The 19,478-nt window shown below is 41.3% G+C and overlaps 1 protein-coding gene across 1 annotated transcript in view; it reads right to left on the bottom strand.

The window, feature by feature from the left end:
- The window catches only part of Cubn (cubilin), a 208,006-nt gene that overhangs the window by 170,261 nt on the left and 18,267 nt on the right, over nt 1–19,478 (bottom strand). Inside the window, 7 exon segments of the mRNA NM_053332.4 lie at nt 6,294–6,484; nt 7,568–7,730; nt 9,972–10,153; nt 13,310–13,544; nt 15,019–15,131; nt 16,147–16,333; nt 17,381–17,502. Coding sequence (NP_445784.3) covers nt 6,294–6,484; nt 7,568–7,730; nt 9,972–10,153; nt 13,310–13,544; nt 15,019–15,131; nt 16,147–16,333; nt 17,381–17,502 — 1,193 coding nt within the window.

Below are 19,478 nucleotides of genomic sequence, written 5' to 3' on the forward strand. Positions count from 1 at the left end.
TTTTAATATAGTGCACGTAAATCTATATAGATGAATTTCATTTCAAAATAGCACAATAATGGCATACAACACACTGACAGTAGAAAAGTGCCCCGAACGCGTACAGGGAATTACGGAGTACTCAGGGGAAGAATACACACCAGGAACTATGGAGTGTTCAGGAGACGTGTCCTTAAGCCAGCCGAGGTCAGTAAGAATTATTTAGGTTAAGGGCAGTGTGTAGTAAGGGAGAGTTTGGTAGGATGCTGTGACATTGTTCCTCTCATCCCAAACTAGTAGAAGCACGAAGTTCTAGAAGGATGCTCGTCAATTATACATCACGGGCATTACACCCATGATGCTACCATAGGAACATCCAAGATGCAGGCAGATTTGCATGCGGATTCATACCCAAGGATGTTCGGCAAAGGTAAGAAGTGCAAGTGTTTTAAAAGCTCAGCCACGTGAGGGAATCACAAGCTACCCCACTGAGCCAGGCTCACACCGGTTCCTTATTCTAAGCTCTTGACACCTACGACACGAATTTCTTATTCTAAAGTCAAGTTATGCTACTTGACTTGAACAGCAAGTTTCAGAGGGCTGGGAAAGTGTCCCTTTAGTATCTAACCGAACCAAAACAAACCAAAAGACAGGCAAAACAAAACCTCTGTAAATAGTCACTTATAGTATTTGACAAATTCCTGTTGTACAATCTTCAATTCAGTCTTTAAGAGAGGCAGCATACATGCTACACTCTCGAAGACTCGGACACGGGAAACACAAGTAAGATGGTGCCCTGCTCTAACCCCCTGGGTTCTATATTCTTCTTCTACGATCACTGTCTCTCCTTTTCTATTAGTCCATTAGAAGACGACAAGAGGGGAAGAAAAACAGCCAGACAGCTTCAGAGCTGGGTGAAGTTTGCCGTTCCCTAGGGTCTTGATTAATGAAGCTCAAGGACCGTTAGCTAGGAAACGCAGCTGCCAGCCAGATGTTGTAAGAAGAGCTTCCAGACCTCGAGGGCCCTAGTCCTGGAAGGTACAATTGATTTCGGCTCTGTTTCGTTTTTGTGGAAGGAAACCTTATTAATTCTGAAAGCCTGTATTCTCTCTGGACCCCAGGCACTGCAATACTTTACCCATCGCATTTTAAAGAGAGATACTGGAATAAAATTTATCAAGTGCTCCAACTGACTGACCCCAAATTCATTTGTACTTAATGACTGGGCACTTGTAAATCTGTACTCTCGTCTAACAGAAATCTCTTTCCCTTGTGCTTGGAAGCTAGAATAGACTGTTTCATATTTCATAATTACTGGTTCCTTTTATGTGAGAGGATTGAATATCTGTCCTCAGCCAGGAGAGTTGCCATGTCTCCTGATGGAGTGTGAACACTTATCCTTCCCATTGACTGTGGGTTTTGCCATAGCAACTGCTCAGCCTTGAGGAAGGCCAGTAGCCATGATGAACCTATCTACACACAGGCCTTGGCTGTCAGTGGGTGACCCAACCATTGTTTACTTTTCCTCTTCAGAAGCCAGGAGCCTGGGTCCTACAAAGCTAAAGCCACATCAACAAAGCCTCATGGGGACCAGATCCCAAACCAACATGCTGACACGGTCAGGAAATAGATGCACTAATGAGCCACGGAGTGGGTTCTGTTTGTTATCACTTTTGATTTGCCTGGGGAACATTATTAATTGCCTTCCGTAGCACAAGCCAAAGAAAGGTAACTAATTTTGAAACTGGGTTTGCAGTAACCAAGTTTCTCTAAAGAAGTCATGGATATCACATAATGGTCCTTTGCAGAGAGAGCACCGTGAATTCACCAATTTAGTGGTCATGTGTGCAAAGGAACCACAGGACCTGGTATGAAACACCAGTGTTCTGTGAACTAGGCTCAGGTTTCTCCAGGATTTATTTTGTTTCACTGTACATGTGTGGGGGCTTGTGTTTGTACAGGTGCACATGTATGTTGTGGTAAACACACGTGTGTGTGAAGGGGTGCACACATGTGGAGGCCAAGGGACACCTTAGGGTGTCATCCTCAAAAATGCCATCTGCCTCCTTTGAGATGGAGTTTCTAGTTGGCCTGGAGCTCACAAATTAGGGTCGATTGGCTGACCTCAGGGAGCCTCCTATCCTGAATACCCAAGGCACTGGGATTACAAACATGTGGCCCCTGCATACGGGCCTTCAAGCTCAGGCCCTCATGCTTACAAGGTCAGTTCCTTAGCAACTGAGCACAGCTGCCTGCCTCTCGAAGATTTATTTATTCACTTTGTAAATGCTGAATATTACAAATCCAGAGCCCCAGGATATAGTGAATAACCCAGGCTATTCAGCCTATGAAGTATATTGCAAATGGCACTTAGAGGTTGAAACAGCTCCTAAAGAAAAACTACTCATTAGACCCTGAGTTCTTATAAAGGAACCATTTCCTGTACAGAGAGCTAAGATTAACTGGGCTGCAAAACACAGCTTATAGGAAATTTTAAATGTGAACTGAAGAGCTGAGTAAGCAAAAGGCTTTGGCGTGGGGGAACAGATCGGGGTCTCAAAGCTGTGGTTTCAGGTATCACTCATCTCTCTGTGTGCTAATGATCCAGGTCTGTTTTTTCTCTACAGATTCTAAAATCCATTTAGGTCTGAAATCTTAATTCAGAGCAAATAAAATATCCAGAAACGAGGAGATATGACCTATCCCAGGGTAGAAAAGAGAAGCTGACCATATGGTAATGTTCAATGTGTGAACTGTGAATTCATACTCCCTGCAAATTGAATCTCAGACTGATGGATACAATAGCAGAGAGACTTGATCTTAGACACCACGTTAGGCTAATTGAGGAGAGGGGGGAAGAACTGTAGCATCACCTCAAGTGAGAGAATGACGTGCACGGAATAGATGATGAGAGAACCCAGGCAGGGTATTCGAGTAATAATAAGATTATTAATATCATTGTTATTATCATTATCATCGGCTGTTACTATTTTATTCTTCATTAGCATGTTTGACCATGTTGTGGCCACCATTTCAGCACTTTAGGGACACTGGAAGTCTCACGAGACGGTGTTGGTTCCAATATTTCCACCAAGAAAATTATTTATTAGAGTTTCAAATGAACTTTCTAAGATCAAGAAAATATAATCTATTTTTTTTTAGAAGTATCTTCTCTGGGGTTGGGGATTTAGCTCAGTGGTAGAGCGCTTGCCTAGCAAGCGCAAGGCCCTGGGTTCGGTCCCCAGCTCCGAAAAAAAAAAAAAAAAAAAAAAAAAAAAAGAAGTATCTTCTCTCCTGATTATAAACTCAGCATGCAATGTCTTCCCTCTCCTCCCCATCCTCATCGTGGATGTGCTGTCCAGGCCACTCACTGGGGTGAGTGCTAAGAGCACTCAGGCTTTCAGGATACATACCAACCTCTTTATCTCCTTGTCTTTATATATGGCGACAAAGGCTTAGCACTTCCCTTACCAGTTTCTTTTCTTCTTTGTGATTCTAGTCACTGTTGTCTGTTTTTAGATTGTTTTGTTTTGTTTTTTTGTTTTTTTTGTCTTATCCTATTTTTACCTTGTTCAGTCAGGGGCTGTGTTGGCCACTACCTGTCATCCTCATTGTTTTTTAATATCTCTGTTGCCAACTGCTCAACTGTATACCAACTATGTACTGTCCTAAGGGGAGCCATTTCCGACCAGTTACAGCAGGACTCAAGTCAAGAGCTCCATACTTTTCTTTCATAGTATATTTCTCATCTGTATAATACACTTTTTAATTCTTTATCATAAATATAACATTTTTTTCTGCATCTGTGGGGAGTGGCAGAGGCCTGAGTAAGTCAAGTTCTGAGGGAATGTTGACATGGATGTGGCCAGCCCAAGGACCTTAGCCTCAGACCCACAAGAAAGAGTCAAAGCTTGCCCCTGGTGTAAGGCTCAAAGGGATAGATAGCAAAGCCTTCCTGTGCCCTGCGTGCAGATGTTGACATGTGTGCAGGAAACGTCCACCGTATCTTTCTCTCTGTGAATATTTATGGCCTGATGACTCCTCTCCTATGGTGACTGCTCCTACTGAGGCCAGCTAAACCAGTCTTTCCCATCTGCCTTGTTTGTCTGTAAGTAATAGCCCACCTTCTTGTTAGGCCGTACACAAGAACCCTGCCTCTCTACCCAACTGTATTGTAATTAGTGAACTAAGTTTCTGGGGTGCTGCAGGTTCTCCATCAGAGAGGACAGCACACCCTATCCCAGCTCTTCTGTCTGTCTGTGTGTCTCCTTTCTCTCATTTTCTCTCCACCAATCAGAGCTGGTTCCTGAAGTTGAGCAAGGAAGATCTTTCCCAGAACCCTCTCTGTTTTGCTAGGAGGCACGGCACTCCTCTCCATCAGCCTCTCCTGTCATGCTTCTTTTACAGTTTCCCTGAGTGAAATGCAGGTTATAGGGGTTGAACTATAAATGGGGTATAAAAATCCCATTCATTTCCCTCTACAGCCTACTTCCAAGCCTCTGCCTTAATGCCATATACATTAGATATTCTTATTCAACCCACGACTTGCATTTTCTGGAATAAAAATTTGAACTTTTATTATTACCTTCTATGTCCTTCATTCACAGTAGGTCTGATGGCTTGAGCCACTGATAAAATATTAATGAGACACTGCTTTCTATTCTGGAAAGATGATTTTGTCACATCTGTAATACCATTCTATACAATTTAAATGATTTCTTAAGCAAGAACAAATGAGCTAAAAGTTAATCTTTTTTCAACTCCTCCTTCTTTAGTCATATCACACTGACCATGGCAAAATGGATTTTTAGAAGTAGAAACTTTAGTTGAGGGATGTGTGTGTGTGTGTGTGTGTGTGTGTGTGTGTGTGTGTGTGTGTGTGTGTGTGTATCTATCTGTCTGTGCATGAGTATGTATGTGTTTGTGTATGTTTTACACATGTGTATGTGTGTAAATGGTTGGTTTTATAATTTCTATAATTTCCATCAATACCTAAGGAAGCTGCACATGCATCAGAGTGTAAATATGTGTGTAGCTAGCCATAGTAGAGCCTTATTGATTGATTCTGAACTGGTATGATCAAGGCAAGAGGGAAAATTTCATCTAGGAGACCTTATATTTGTATAATGTTCTGTAAGGCCTTCTTTTCATTTAAGGCCTTCTTTCTCATTCCTTTCCTGGGTTTTATTCTCACAAAGGTGACAGTTAAGGTATCCCATTGAAAAAGGAACTGAATACTCAAAGAATTGCCCGAAGTTATATAAACATCTAACAACAGAACTAAAATAAGGACTAAATCATTAACCAAGTCCCATTCTAACTACAAAATACTGTGCTTTACAAAATTAATTTGCTGGGTACCAGTTTTGAGATTCTCCTTCCCCATAACAGTTTTAAAGAGTTTACTAGACAGGAATTTATGGAGAATGTTCATCAGTGCCACAGAGGGTTTTTCATTCTGGATGCTCTGATAGGTCCTACTGCGAGTAGAACAACCTCTGTGAGAAACATATCACAACTCTCAAGAGCTTCTCATTATCACAAGGACATTTTTCTTTATCTTAGACAATTACCGCACCTGGCTTCCTATTTTCTTGTGATTCCAAAGTAGAGTATGGAATTCACAAGGTCCTCCTCTCCAAGCAAGACTATGTTCCCTTTTGTAAATAATGACACACTATTATATGTCTGCACCTAAATTCAAACAACTACTTACTGAACACCTACTGTGGACAGGTAAGGTAACTTCCCCGAGCCTTAGATTCCTGAGATTGGAACAGAAAGATCTGAGGATCTAATGAATTAGCATGCCTCTGTCAAGACTAGCTGGACACCATGGGCAAATATTGGACTCTCTCTAAGCTATAATGTCTGACATGCACACTTGCTCCAGAAAACCTCTCTGAAGTCTTAATCCCATCAATATATCTAGATATGTTTACTCATGCGCATGTGCCTTAATGATTAGAGCTCCTCCAAACAGCTTAGAATGTAGCCCTACTCTGAGTTTTTAGCTTCAATGTTCCTCTTATTGCTTCTTGGCTTCCATTATGAAGTGCTTGCTGTTTTACCTTCTTAGGTCTGTTTAGACAGATTCTATTCGATCTGCTAGGAACACTTGCTCTTGAACTCTCTGCTTTGTCTTCCCACTCCCCAGCATGCTCAGTAGTGCCGAGCGAGCAAAGGCAAGCATTTCTGACAAGCTCTCTGGTGCTCTAGATGCACCTGGTTTAACAGCCATTTGAAAACCACCACTCTACACAACATGGAAACTGTAATGAGTACCCCCCAAGGGTAACGAGTGGAAAGGTTACCTCGATGTAAGTGTGAGAACAGCCCATCTGGCTCTCCAGCTCCACATGGGTGAAGTTGATAACTATTTGTTCTCCCTGGGCTTGGGTGATGAGATAGACACACTGTCTGCTGTGACTGAAAGGACCAGACAAAGGAGGAAGGAGGAGCTCGCCATCCGTGTCTGTGTAGTTCCCACCACAGTCCAGATCCGCTGAAGAGAAGGAAGGAAGGAAGGATCATGAAGATAGCATCCATCAGACTTCCATACATGAGGTTCAATTTCCAAAACTTTAGCTGCCCCCTACATTTAAATACCCACTCTGCTCTGTCCACCCTGTGTGAGCCCATGCCGTTCGTGACAAGGTTTCCCAGGTTCATATATATTCAGGATATCCCTGTAGAGACTGAAGAAAGTAGGTACAGAGATGTGTGATTGAACTTCCAATCTATGGCTCTCCTCTGTAAATTGCTTTTTAAATACATTAATGCTTTGCTTCATTCCAGAAAGATTTAAGGTACTTTATAAACTATTGTGACTGAATAAAATATATAACTATATAAAAGAAGCATATTGGGTGAGAGGGGTATAGGGAAGAGCAGCATATTGTCATCAATAGTACTTACAACTGTAGGAATTACCAGATTGACTGGGCATTCAGCCTGAAGCCAAAGCAAAGGGAGAAGGGAGAAGGGGAGGGTGCTTAGTACTTTTCCTAATACAGAGATTTACAAGGCATTTCCCCCATGCATCCTCCCTAAAAACACAATAATAGGTGTCAAAGCAAACCTCTCTAAGTCACTCCAAAGAAAATCGTAGACTATTTCATTTTGTCCTTCGCTTCAAAGTATGAGTGCAACTGAGAGCGTCACGGCAACGTGTACGGGAGTGAACTCCAGGAACCGGAACCATGCCTTCCTGGATGTGGGCTTTCTGTGCACTGGACTTGGTCCAAGAACGAAGCCAGTGTTTCTTAAACAGACTGTACTGTTCCCGTGAGCGGTCTTGCATGCAGCAAAACAACACGGCGTCACTAGAGAACTGAGGCTCTGAGTCAGTTGATTGTAGGTACCTCTGGTCTCCATTATAGCATAGCTCCCATAATTGAAAGGTTAAGGGGTCTGGTATCTAATGTTGTGAAGATGAAGAGCTAGTCTAAAGTGGTGTAAGAGATATCCACGCAGGCAGTCGCTAAGCTAAGGAAGCCTTCCGCTTAAGCATCACCATAACAAGCAGATGTGGGAACAGCACCACACTTCCAAGGTGCAGTCAGTCCTTGGTGGGATGGTTACTTACACTGTGTGGTTAGATAGGTGATGTGGAAGCCTTTGTCACTGGTCTCAGAGTCAGAATGGAAATGAATTCTTGCTGCAGGACCGGTAGTCTTGAGGGGTGGGGTAGACAAGGAAGTGCAGAATTTCCCAAGAACAGGGTCTTGGTGGAAAGGACCGTCTCGAATCTAAAACAAAGCAAACAAACAAACAGAAACAAGCCACTAGGTTGAAAGTAGTCAGATTCTCATTAACCAAGTCATTTGGAACATAAGCTCCAGAAAATCTGTCACTTAGTACAGTAGCAAGGCCAATGAATCTAAAGGTGCTGGCTTAACAACTATATTTACGGCGAAGGATGTCTCCCTGTCATATACATATTAATATAAATGCACAGACAGTGTTCAGGAGAGAATGTGTCTTCACAGCCCTGTGAGATGCCTCATTTTCTGTTGGAATTTCAAGTCTGAGGCTGAATACAGACTTTGGATCTTTCTTAGGATGATGCAAAACTCAGTGTTTTCTTTCATGCTTCTCCCTCCCCCAAAGTGAAGAAATCCTGCTAATTTAGACGAAGAACATGAATATTTCAAAGGAAATAGAATGGGTTGTCATGATGAGAACTGGTCTGCACCTGGGATGGGTACATGGGGTACGCAGGGAGATGCAGATGGGAAAGGAGGAGCGTCCAGCTGCTTTTCAAAAGCACCCCTGTGATCATCATCCAGCACCGTATACAGTGCACACTGCAGGCTGACAGTGTGCACTTACAGGCAACTCTTTTTCTGTGTCCTCATGCGTGTGGACTCTGCGTGTATAGGCTTGTAAGCATGTATAATAGGCATGGAGATATAAATGCACATATATGGGTATACATGTACATATGCATATATGTGCATGTATGCGTGAAGGTATATGCATATCTAGAAGCATGCATGTGTACTTGTGGAGGTCAGAGGACAATATTCAGGAATCAGTTCTTCTCTTACATTGTGAGTTCAGGTCAAACTCAGATCATCTGGCTTACTTGACCAGGCTTTCACCAGCTAAGCCATTTCACCTACCCAAACTATCCTTGATGTAACCTTGAGTCCAGGTTTTCTCCTCCTCTCTGCTTCTCTCCCCCTGTTTCCCTCTCCCCCTTGCTCTCCTTTCTCATAGGACTAAGGATTGAACCCAGGATTTCCCATAGTCTCCATCCCTTAAAGACTCTTGTTGGCTTTTATGTGTTGAATAAATTACACTGACCAGTCTATAATTCTGACAGAATTGCAAAAATCTATGCTACATAGAACACCAAGGAGTGAATAAATTGACGAATATTCTCCCACGGTCAATTTCATTCACTCAAATCAATTTTTCCATTGGCAGCAAATTTACTTTATTTTTTACGTTACTTTATTTTTTACTTGTAACTAGCTCCTTGATACACTGATGAGGAGTGAGAGGGAGTTCAATATTGTTCAAGTGATTGATGCTTCCTATACTACGGTATTCAGAAATTAATACGTAAAAATAAAAAGGCTCTAATCCTAATTTGATAGGATTTATTGAATATTAATTTCACGATAACTCACTTCTTGCTGTCAACTTTTAAAAGGATATTTTGCTAAGACTTTCCAAGGAGAAGCTGATATTTGAGTCATCCCCAAAGGTTTCAAATCCATTATTACCACTGCTAATGACAAACGACCTCAACTTTGGAGGCCTGCGTGACAGCTGCATCCTTCATCCTTCATGAATAATTCCACAGCCTTCCATCCCTCTCTAATGGACTCAGAAAGGCTCCTTGTCTCTTTGGCAGTGCTGTGGGGAGCTGAGATTTACAGCGGCCAGAGCGTAGGAACTACCTAAGAACTCAATCTCCTTAGTGACCTTTCCAGTCCGCACACGGAGCAGCACACTTTTGATGTATCTAATGGTGCAGGGGATGTGAGTGTAACAGCCTCTTTACTCTTCCAATCTTTAACCTTTTGCTAACGGGATAGAGCAGGCTGACTCCTCCCCTCCCGAGGGTGATGGTCAATGTTTTCCAGCGAGATTCAACTCTGACAACCACTTCCTGCAGAATCATTATGGCCCCCTAGAGCCAAGTGGTGTGATACCCGGAGGGCTTGTCTCAGAAAACTAGAAATTAAAATCCGTATTGGAAGAGACAGTCATTGCTAGGTTTTATTATCACTCCAGGAGTCTGAATTTCCAATAAGGGATGGGGGAGGCAAGGCAAGTTCTTCCACACTCAAGTGGACGCTAGAAAATCGTATAACAGACGGGTGTAATTGAGAGTAGAGCTTTAGCATCGCTGCCTAAGCATTGGTAACGTATCACAGTCATCTGTGGACATCATTCACCACGGTGTCCTGAGTGCTAATTATACTGTACCAAATCCTATGCAAACCCCCTTTTAGGGGGTTTTATTGTTTGTTTACCTCCAAATAGTCTTTGCTGCAGTCATTGTGGCTCTCCAGGCTCAAGGTTCCAAAGGTAAATGTTATCAAGGAGTTAGGATTGACTAAAACCTGCCAGACACAATCTCTTCCTGGGGGGTAGTTTCCAGGGTACCCCGGAGACGTAATAGAACCGTAATTATCAGTCAGGATGCCGCCACACTCTGAAAGAAGAGAAGGAATGACTAAGTTCATGTGTGGGCTACAGTCACGTAGAATTCTCACAGACTCTGTGGTCAGAAGGCAAGCTTTATTAACGTGATGGTGAAGAATTTGGAATATCCTCATAAATTACACAGTGCTTTGAGCTGCCCAGTTTCACGTCTATGAAGTTAGTACCAACTGATAAGTAAGCAAATCACCCATTTAGGAACTCTATGTCTCAGAACACCATATAGTTATGTGATTCAAGACACAGAGCTGGCCCTTCTGAGGCATAAATAATGGGACTACAGAGTCAGTCCCTTACCCTTGGAAGATTAGTTTCTATATATAGCAACTTTAAGAAAAAATTACTGGAATTTCTGTCAGCCCCTACATCTTCTAATAAACCAGAACACTTTATACTTTAAAATAGTTAAGGAATACACATACTTTTCCTTTAACTCCAATACCAATAGAAAAGAGAACAAATTAGAAATATATCACACATTTCCCCTCTCCTGGCCTGCTTCCTGTTCCTCTCATAAAAGCTAAACAAAAGCAGCTTAGGGATGGATAGCATTGATTTGGCTTACGGGTTATAGTCATCATAAAAAGGAAACCAAGGCAGGAAGCTGAAGGCAGGAACTGCAACATCAGAGACCCAGGAGGAAGGTTGCTTTCTGGCTTGCAACCAGAGGCTTAGAGATGGTTTGCTCAGCCAGATTTTTTACACAAATAAGGATGATCTGACTAGGAATGGTGCCACCCACAGTGGGATAGGCCCTCCCTACTTCCTCAATTACTGATTAAGAAAATGCCCCATAGGCATATCCACAGGCTCCTCTGAGAGAGACAGTTCCTCAACTGAGGGTCCTTTCCCCAGGTGATTCAAGTTGGCATCAACTTAAGCAGTACTTAAGGACCAAATAGCATTGTACTGTGCTCTCTGAGCAATGGAAAGGCTTATGAGCCAAATGCTATACTTATCCTAGAACGCTTCTTGTGCGTAACTTCAGATGGGACAGAAGTAAACAAGGAGGACAGTAAGACTTCTGTTAGCTTAAGTCAACAAAACCCTAGAATTTGAAGCTTCTCAAGTATTTAAAATTGCATAGCAACACATTATGTAAGAAAGCAGTTGCACGGAGACAGTATCAAATATTTTTGTAGGAGTTCCCCAAAAATTTAGAAGAGCCTTAGCTGCTGATACATAGAGGAAGACTCCAGAATGCCTACCAGAGACCAGCTCCATGTGTGGAGCTAGGAAACGCCAAGGCTGAAGAGAATAAATAACCTAACCCTGTTAGCACAGACGCCGTCAGAAGGGAAAGAGTTTTGTGACGATTCTGAAAAGAACTGAAAGGTCAGAAAACCTGTGCTAGAACGGTAAGAACCGTGCTCTTTAGGAACCATGGAACTTTGAGATTCTGGCACCGACTGGATCGAGGCAATCCATCAGTAATGTTAATTGTTAATCAGTAATGTTAAATGTTAAAAAGTAACCCTTTTAATACAGTTCTGTTTAGTAAATACAACCCAGAGTCTTTATAACAGGTTATCTGTGTTGTTCTGTTCCTGTTACAAATCCATTAAGCCCAAGTGGGAACAGGTAAACTAATAAACAAAAGAGTCACTCTGAGCCAACCCATTACTGATTCCACTTAATGCTAACAGAGTAGTTCTTAAGCATCCTTAATAGACATAGAACACAAATGAACTCTAAATATTTGAAATAATTGGGAAATGAAATTAAATAAAATGTATTAAGCAAAGTTGTCAGAACGAAATTAATACAATCTATAATCAAAGCTTGACACTCAGTGCCATCCTCTCATCAGTGGACAGCAGCATCTTAAGTCACTGGAGAAATAACATGTTCGAACAGCACTACTGACCAAATTTACTAAGTCGACATAAATAGACATACAAAATTCATGTTTTTCCTCGTCATATGGGAAACACCAAAAAAAAAATATTAGTCCATGAAGCAAATTCTGAACATTGGATAGACTGTACAGTCGTAGCTATGGCCACTGAGAAAGGAAAACACAGATGGGAAAACATCTCAGACTGAATACTGGTAAAAGCACACATTTGAACCTGTGGGCAAAGATAAAATAGAGTAAAATGCTCCATTTCAGTGGAAACTTTAAGAAGGGATATTTATTGTACGTGTGTGTATCATGTACATGAGTGTATGTGTATGCAGAGGCTGGGGGTTGACTTTAGGTGTCTTTCTAAATCACACACCACCTTACTGAATGAGGTGAGGCCTCTCACTTGACCCTAGCGTTTGTGGGTTTTCTCAGTTTAGCTCGCTCTGACAAGCTGCTTTCTCCACTTCCCAGGCACCGGGCTCGATCGGCTTGTGTGGAGGTCCGTGGACCCCTAACTACAGTCCTACGCCTGCGTGAGTTAGTTACTGAGGGCGGGGTGGGTAGCCAATGGCTTTCTGACTGGATTTAGGACCTGCTCCATAGAAAGAAATGCATGCTCGGTATAGTAAATCTGGCTAAGGACGCAACCTTTGATGACTTTCCCCTAAGCCCCAGCAGGCCCGGTGAGGGCTTCAGCTCTAGGGAAGCACGAATTGAAGTAGGTGAAGTATTCTACACCAAAAAGGAAGCAAACAATGTGAAGTTGACTGAGATTAGAACGGATCTGGGAGGAATTTGGGGAAGGGAGGGGGCAAATATAATCAGAATAAACTGTATTAATCTCTGAAGCAACTAATGCAAATATTATATTAAAACAAACCCGAAAAATCTGCCCGATAATTTTATGTAGGCCTCATTACTACTCATGCGTTCTAGCTTTGCAATACACAATTGTTTCTCTGCCCATAAATTCAAAATCAAACTCATTTTTAAATTATTTGTTCTTGGGCTGGGGAGATGGCTCAGCAGTTAAAGGCACTGACTGCTCTTCCAGAGGTCCTGAGTTCAAATCCCAGCAACCACATGGTGGCTCACAACCACCTGTAATGGGATCCGATGCCCTCTTCTGGTGTGTCTGAAGAAATTGACAGTGTGTTTACATATTTAAAAATAAATAAATCTTTAAAAAACGTATTTGTTCTTAAAATGATCATTTAAAATGTTGCATTATTCATGGGTCTCCAAACATGTCATAATATCATGACGACACAGTCTGCTTTCCCTTCATTTCACACTCACCTGGCAGCTTCGCCTCCCACCTTGCTGTAAAGCCTCTCCCACTCCTTATGTACTCGGAGTAGAGATGGAAATAGAGAGCATTGGCACTGCTGTGGATCCCCTGGGGGGGCCTGGAGCCACAGTATCTACCAAGTGGGAAATCCGCTGAGGAGTCTCCATCATGAATCTGAAGGTACTCCCGGGGACAATTGCTTGCTGATTCTAAATCAAAAAACGTGAAGGTGACATGCAGAACCTAAGGGAATGAAAAAGCATTGCGTTGTCAATGGTGAAGCGCTAGCTCTCGAGAATTCACCCGAAGAGAGGCAGCCATCAATCTGCAGCTATCAATGTGGGCGGTAAGTTGACTTTAAAATCATTCAAACCAAATTGTAATTCATTCAGAAATAAGAAAAAGCCTCTGGGGACTTTTGGAAATGCTATTTATCTTAATTGAAGAAATTTGATTATTTGCTTACTTGAAGAACTTTATATGGAAATCAAATGTGTTAATTAGTTGTTTATGTGTTCTATTGTATTATATCCTATGACAAAGAGACTAGTAACATTGTATCACAGAAAAAGCAGGATACATTTTCTTTAAAATGGTAATAAACCTATAAAATTTTTTTCACAGAAACTTTTCCTTCGAAAAATATATTTTCAATGTCGGGAAATAGAATTCATTAGAACTAAATGGAAGGAAGGAAATTCCCACATCATACCCAGTGGGAAACTTTTTTGGAATGTATTCTATTGTGTAATGACCAAGCTACAACTGGTTGTCCTTCTTTAAGGGAAATAATATTTTTTTGACCCTTACACAATGTCCTCTATAACATTAGTTTGCTAGGGAAAGTTAAGATTTCAAGGGAAAATATCCTTGAAATCTTAACTATTAAGGCGTACCACTTTAAGTGTGAAAATTGCTTAGAAAACAAGTATTTCAGAAATCTGAAAGCCCAGGAAGGATGGAAATAAAGGACACTGGCTCAGATCTTAGTGTTAGGTGTTCATGTAGTGGTTCAGAGTCAGGAACTTTGGAGTCAAGTGGCTTGAGGCTGCATTTCTTAAAAACCATGTGCCATTTACAAAACACATATATCTGGACAAATGTTTCAAACAATTTAGGCTCCATTTAGACACACATAAAATGAGACCAATAATTCTTAACTTTAGAATCTGAAGTACATTGATGTACATGAAGCATACGGTGCCTGGCCTGGAGTGAATATTACTCAGGAAGCCATCTTTATGCCCATTGCCACTATTTATTATGCTGGGAATCCTTCATTAATTCTAATAAGAGAGAGTTGGGCAAGGGGTGGGGAAGAAAGAAAGAAGAAAAAGAAAGAAAAAAGAGAGAAAGGAAGGAAGGAGGGAAGGAAGGAAGGGTCTCTGGAACCAAACTTTACTTGGAAATTCATCTGTTCCTCTTATAAGCTAGGTATTAATAAAAGATAAAAACTACAACCCTTCTCTTACTTTCTGTTATCTCAACTGTAAAATAAATATGTTGTTTACTTCAAAGAGCCTATACGAAGTTAGAGAAAGGTAAACAACGTGTATAGCCCAACTCCCAGCACATAATAAATACCCAATATGTGACAGTGGAGCTATCATACGTACTTTATATGAGTGCACACATGCACATGCATGTCCTATGTATCGTAGTTTCAAATGTACAAATGAGATCTGCTCAGAGCAAGAGTTACTGTGTTTGTGTTTACCTTTTCCTCATCAGTTCTGACAATCCAGAAACAGTTCACATTGTGAATATAGGTATCATTTGGGCTGTGGTAGGCAAAGGTTCCTTGTGTCCCTGAGAGGATCCCTCCGCAAGCTGCAAAAATAAAAGAGATGAATTGTGCTTTTCACAGATTATGGAAAGGAAGAGACCAGGCACCTCCAACCCACACTTTCCTCTTCTCTGGTCCCTTTGGGTTGACACCAAGCCTCCTCCCTCCTTCCTGCATCCACAGTCCATTTCTTTCCCATCACACTTTCTCCAAATTTCAATTGATTCCTTTGTCCTCTCAGGCCACTGTTCTCCAAACTGTGATGGACCAGGCTTTACCCCACACGAGTCAATCACAGGATCAATTCCGCCATCTAATGCCATATTCCGCTGCCCTGCAGTAGTCTCAGCTCCTTGACTAAACGGAGAGCAGATAAATGGAGGCAGTATTCTCTGCTTTTATATTCTATCATTGTCCTAAACATGTGGTAAGACCTCAATCAACACATTGATCCAAAAGCAGGAATAAGAAGAGAAAGCATGGGGTAGGTAGAGGGGTAGGTAGAGGAGACTCAGACGAAGAGGTGTTGAGTGTGATGTCTAAGGACAGATACATCTGGATGGTAAATGAGGGAGGAATTTAACCCGTCTGAAAGGAGAGTATTTCTAGGGAACTAGAGAAATATATAGTGATATACATAGAATGAAAGTTGTTGATGGATGTTCACAAATGACAAACAGTCTAAACCTTGATTAACCAGGCAAAGTACCAGTAAGTAGGAGAGTGCTGAGATAGGATCCTCTGAACACTAGATGTCTGCCACGCAGGAAGCAGTCCTCTCAGAAAACTGAAATGCATGCTCCTGAGTACATGGTGCATTGTGAAAGGATATACGGAACATGGAAAGTACTAGCGATATTTTTGCAGAAAAAGTATTTTCTGTCGAGGTTTAGAGATAGCACTTTGAGGATCCTATGGTATTTCTGCGAAGAGAAATCTACTTCTCAGCATCTGAACTGGTGAAGAAATCCACTTACATAGGCCAACACGCAAAAGACCTATTGCAGGATGATACCCCTATGCTGGGAGTGTCGGTGGTTGATGTGATGGCTTCCTTACCTGCCTGGGGAGTCTGACAGTAATAGCCAGTCCAAGAGCTTGTGCAGTCGCAGGTGAAGCCATTGATGCCATCAATACAGGTGCCCCCATTCAAACAGGGGTTGCTCGAACAGTCATTAATGTTTTCTGTACAGTTCTGTCCAGACCAGCCTGAGTCACACTTACAGAAATAACTTGATACTGTTTCCTAAGAAGAAAATAAAACAGCATATACCACAAATCAAATGGACAAAATATATAAGAGAGCCAACCCAAATCATAAAGTGACATCATAAGGTATATATTTAACAGGGTTTGAACTATCTTATGTATTTTCCGGTAGACAAAATCATTAACTACTGGGTACAATTTGTCATATTTATGTTTATAAAACTATAGGTTTTGCTTACTAGTTTGAGGTTTTAAAAAAAATAAGTGAATGGGGGCTGAAGATATAGCTCAGAGTTTTGAAGGGCTTGCTGCATTTTAGAGGACCAGGATGCAGAACCTAGCCCTCACATCTGACAGCTCACAACCGCCTGTAACTCTAGTTGCATGGAATCCAGCACTCTCTTGACTCAGCGGGCACCTGAACACACATGGTGCACACAATCCATGCAAGGACACACACAAATATAAATAAATAAATCTTTAAAAAATCACTTGATTGGCTTATTGGTTTTCCTGAGAACCAAAGTTACTACCAAGCTCTAATCTGAGAATCAGAGCCCTTAGCATAAAGTTTGAATCATTATCTTTAAACTTATGGCTGGGTGCTAGTGGTACATGCCTTTAACTCCAGAGCTCAGGAGGCAGGGGTGTGTGGAGTTGGAGTTGGAGTTTGAAGCCAACCTGGTCAGATTAAGAAAAAATGAAGGAAAGAAGGAAAGAAAAAGAAAGAAAGAGAGAGAGAGAAAAAGAGAGAAAGGAAAGGAGAGGAAAGGAAGGAAGGAAGAAGAAGGAAGGAAGGAAGGATGGACAGATGGATGGAAGGAAGGGAGGGAGGAAATGAAAAGAAAGGAAGAAAGAAAGAAGGAAGGAAAGGAAGGAAGGGAAGAGGAAGAAAGGAAGGAAATAAAGAAAGGAAGGAGGAAGAAAGGAAGGAAAGAAAGGAAAAGGAAGGAAGAAAGAAGACCCATCAAACAAAACAAAACAGGCAAGAAAACCTCTAACTTGTGAATCATATAAAATAAAACGGTGAATCTATGATTGATTGTTTGCAAGTTTTTATCTCCCCAAGAGAAGCAAGACTCACTATGCACTGTCCATTTACACACGGGTGCCTTGAGCAAATATTACTGAGGCGTACACATCCATTAGACCCGTAACCATTTCCTGTATATCCCGGAGGACAGGTGCAGACAGGCAAGAAGGACCCTGTTCAGAAATAAAAATGGATGTAAGTGCAAGTATTCTTGATTCAGAACCAGTCATGAAACTCAACTATGGTGTCCAGAAAAGAATCCAGCAACATCAAGCTCATCCACTCCTATGGGCAAACGAGACAAAACAAGAGGAGAAATGATTAGAATCTCTGCTTTTTTCCACTTTATTGTAAAACAAAGCACTAAATGTTTCCAATTTCTGTAAGTTTTCTATACGTTTGCAATCACGCTCTCATCTTGTGACAGATGATCTAAGGCTACATTCAAGTAAGAAGGGAGTGTGGAACAGGAAATGGCACTTCTTCATAAGAAAGGGATCTTAGTGCAGAATGAAAGTTTATGGCAGCAGTATCTGTCGCAAGCAATTATATCGGGAGAGATTACTCAATCCTCTCAATAACCCTATAAACAGATGTTGCAAGTAATATATGCCTACATGTATCTATACACACAGAGAGATTGCTCAGTCCTCCTGATAACCCTAAAAACAGATGTCGTAAGCAATATATACCTGTGTCTACACATACAGAGAGTGATTGCTCTATCCTCTCCATACCCCATAAACAGACTCTCCTATAAATATTAACAGATAAAAATCAAGCGCATGCAGATTATCCTGGCCAGACAGACACAGTTTGAATGTGAAAATTCAAGAAAAACTTTATGACACGGCACCAGGTGTACCACAGGATTAGCATTAAATGGGCAGTTCTCGTGTTCCAGGCACATGTACGCAGATTTCGCCTATGTACACTTCCACTTAAAAAGTGAATTTGAGGCATTCGAGGGAATTTTCAGGTGAAACTACAGATTAAAACAATATAGGAACAAAATAAACAAAATACCAACGCTGATGCTCTTTTAATTTTTTTTCTAAGCTCTTCACTTCCACATTACAAAATTCAAGCAAAGACCATCTACATGGTTGAAGAAAGAAGTTGGTCAATTTTTAAAAAAAAAATAATGGAATTATTTAGTACCATTAATAATTATGAGTGAGAGAAAAGCGAAAAATAATACTCAAACATCCAGGATTTTTAATTTTATTCTGTAATGCCTAGAACAAGTACTCCTTTTAATATTTTAGGAAATCCCACTGAATGGAACATGCAGAGACTTTCAGATTCCTTAATTGATGAAGGTCACCTGTCACTACAGTAATACATCACTCTTATCCCTATAAAAGAGACGGAATAATGCATGAAAATTAAAGGGAAGATGAATGTAAACACATTCCTCCGCCAGCAAATACTGATGAAAATGGACAGAAAACCTCGCTGAAGAATTCAGTTGGGATAAACTACTTAACATGACTAATTTACAGCATGAGTGGACAGTGGTGTTTTTATGTTCCCTGGTCATAGTACTTGCAAGATTGGAATTTAAAAATAAGTCATACAGGAATCTTTCCTACATAAAGCATTGCATAAAGTTACGTCCTTTTATCTATTTCTTCTACAGTATTTACTGAAGGGAAACGGTGTGTGGAAACTCAGACCCGGCTACACTTTGCCTGGACATCTGCTGCCGTTCCTCAGTCAAGGTCATGGGCTGCTGTGTAGATCAGTAAAGAACATGAAATACTACTTCCCATCACGTACGATACCACCAGCTCCTGTCCCTAAAACGTAACTGTGTTCATAACTGTGTTTCATTTTGGGCTCTCGAGCTGACTATTATCGAGCTACTACTGCAGGGAGTTCACAGAAAGGAGGGCTGGAGTGTAGAGGCATGAGATGTCTTGACCATCATCAGATAGGAAGAGTATGATGGGACCAAGGGAGAAATCAAACGGTGTTCTCTGAGGAATGTCGCTCTTGACCACATCACTACACAGTCAAACACTTAACGAGCATTTGGTCACTTATAAGTGTATGATCTATACGACCTGTGCACATGTATATGTTCTCATCTATGCACGCACATTAAAGATGCATTAATAAAAATAAAAATGAAATTGTGAAACAT

Source organism: Rattus norvegicus, chromosome 17 (assembly GCF_021556685.1).
Source record: "Rattus norvegicus strain SHRSP/BbbUtx chromosome 17, alternate assembly SHRSP_T2T, whole genome shotgun sequence".
NCBI classification, from domain to species: domain Eukaryota; kingdom Metazoa; phylum Chordata; class Mammalia; order Rodentia; family Muridae; genus Rattus; species Rattus norvegicus.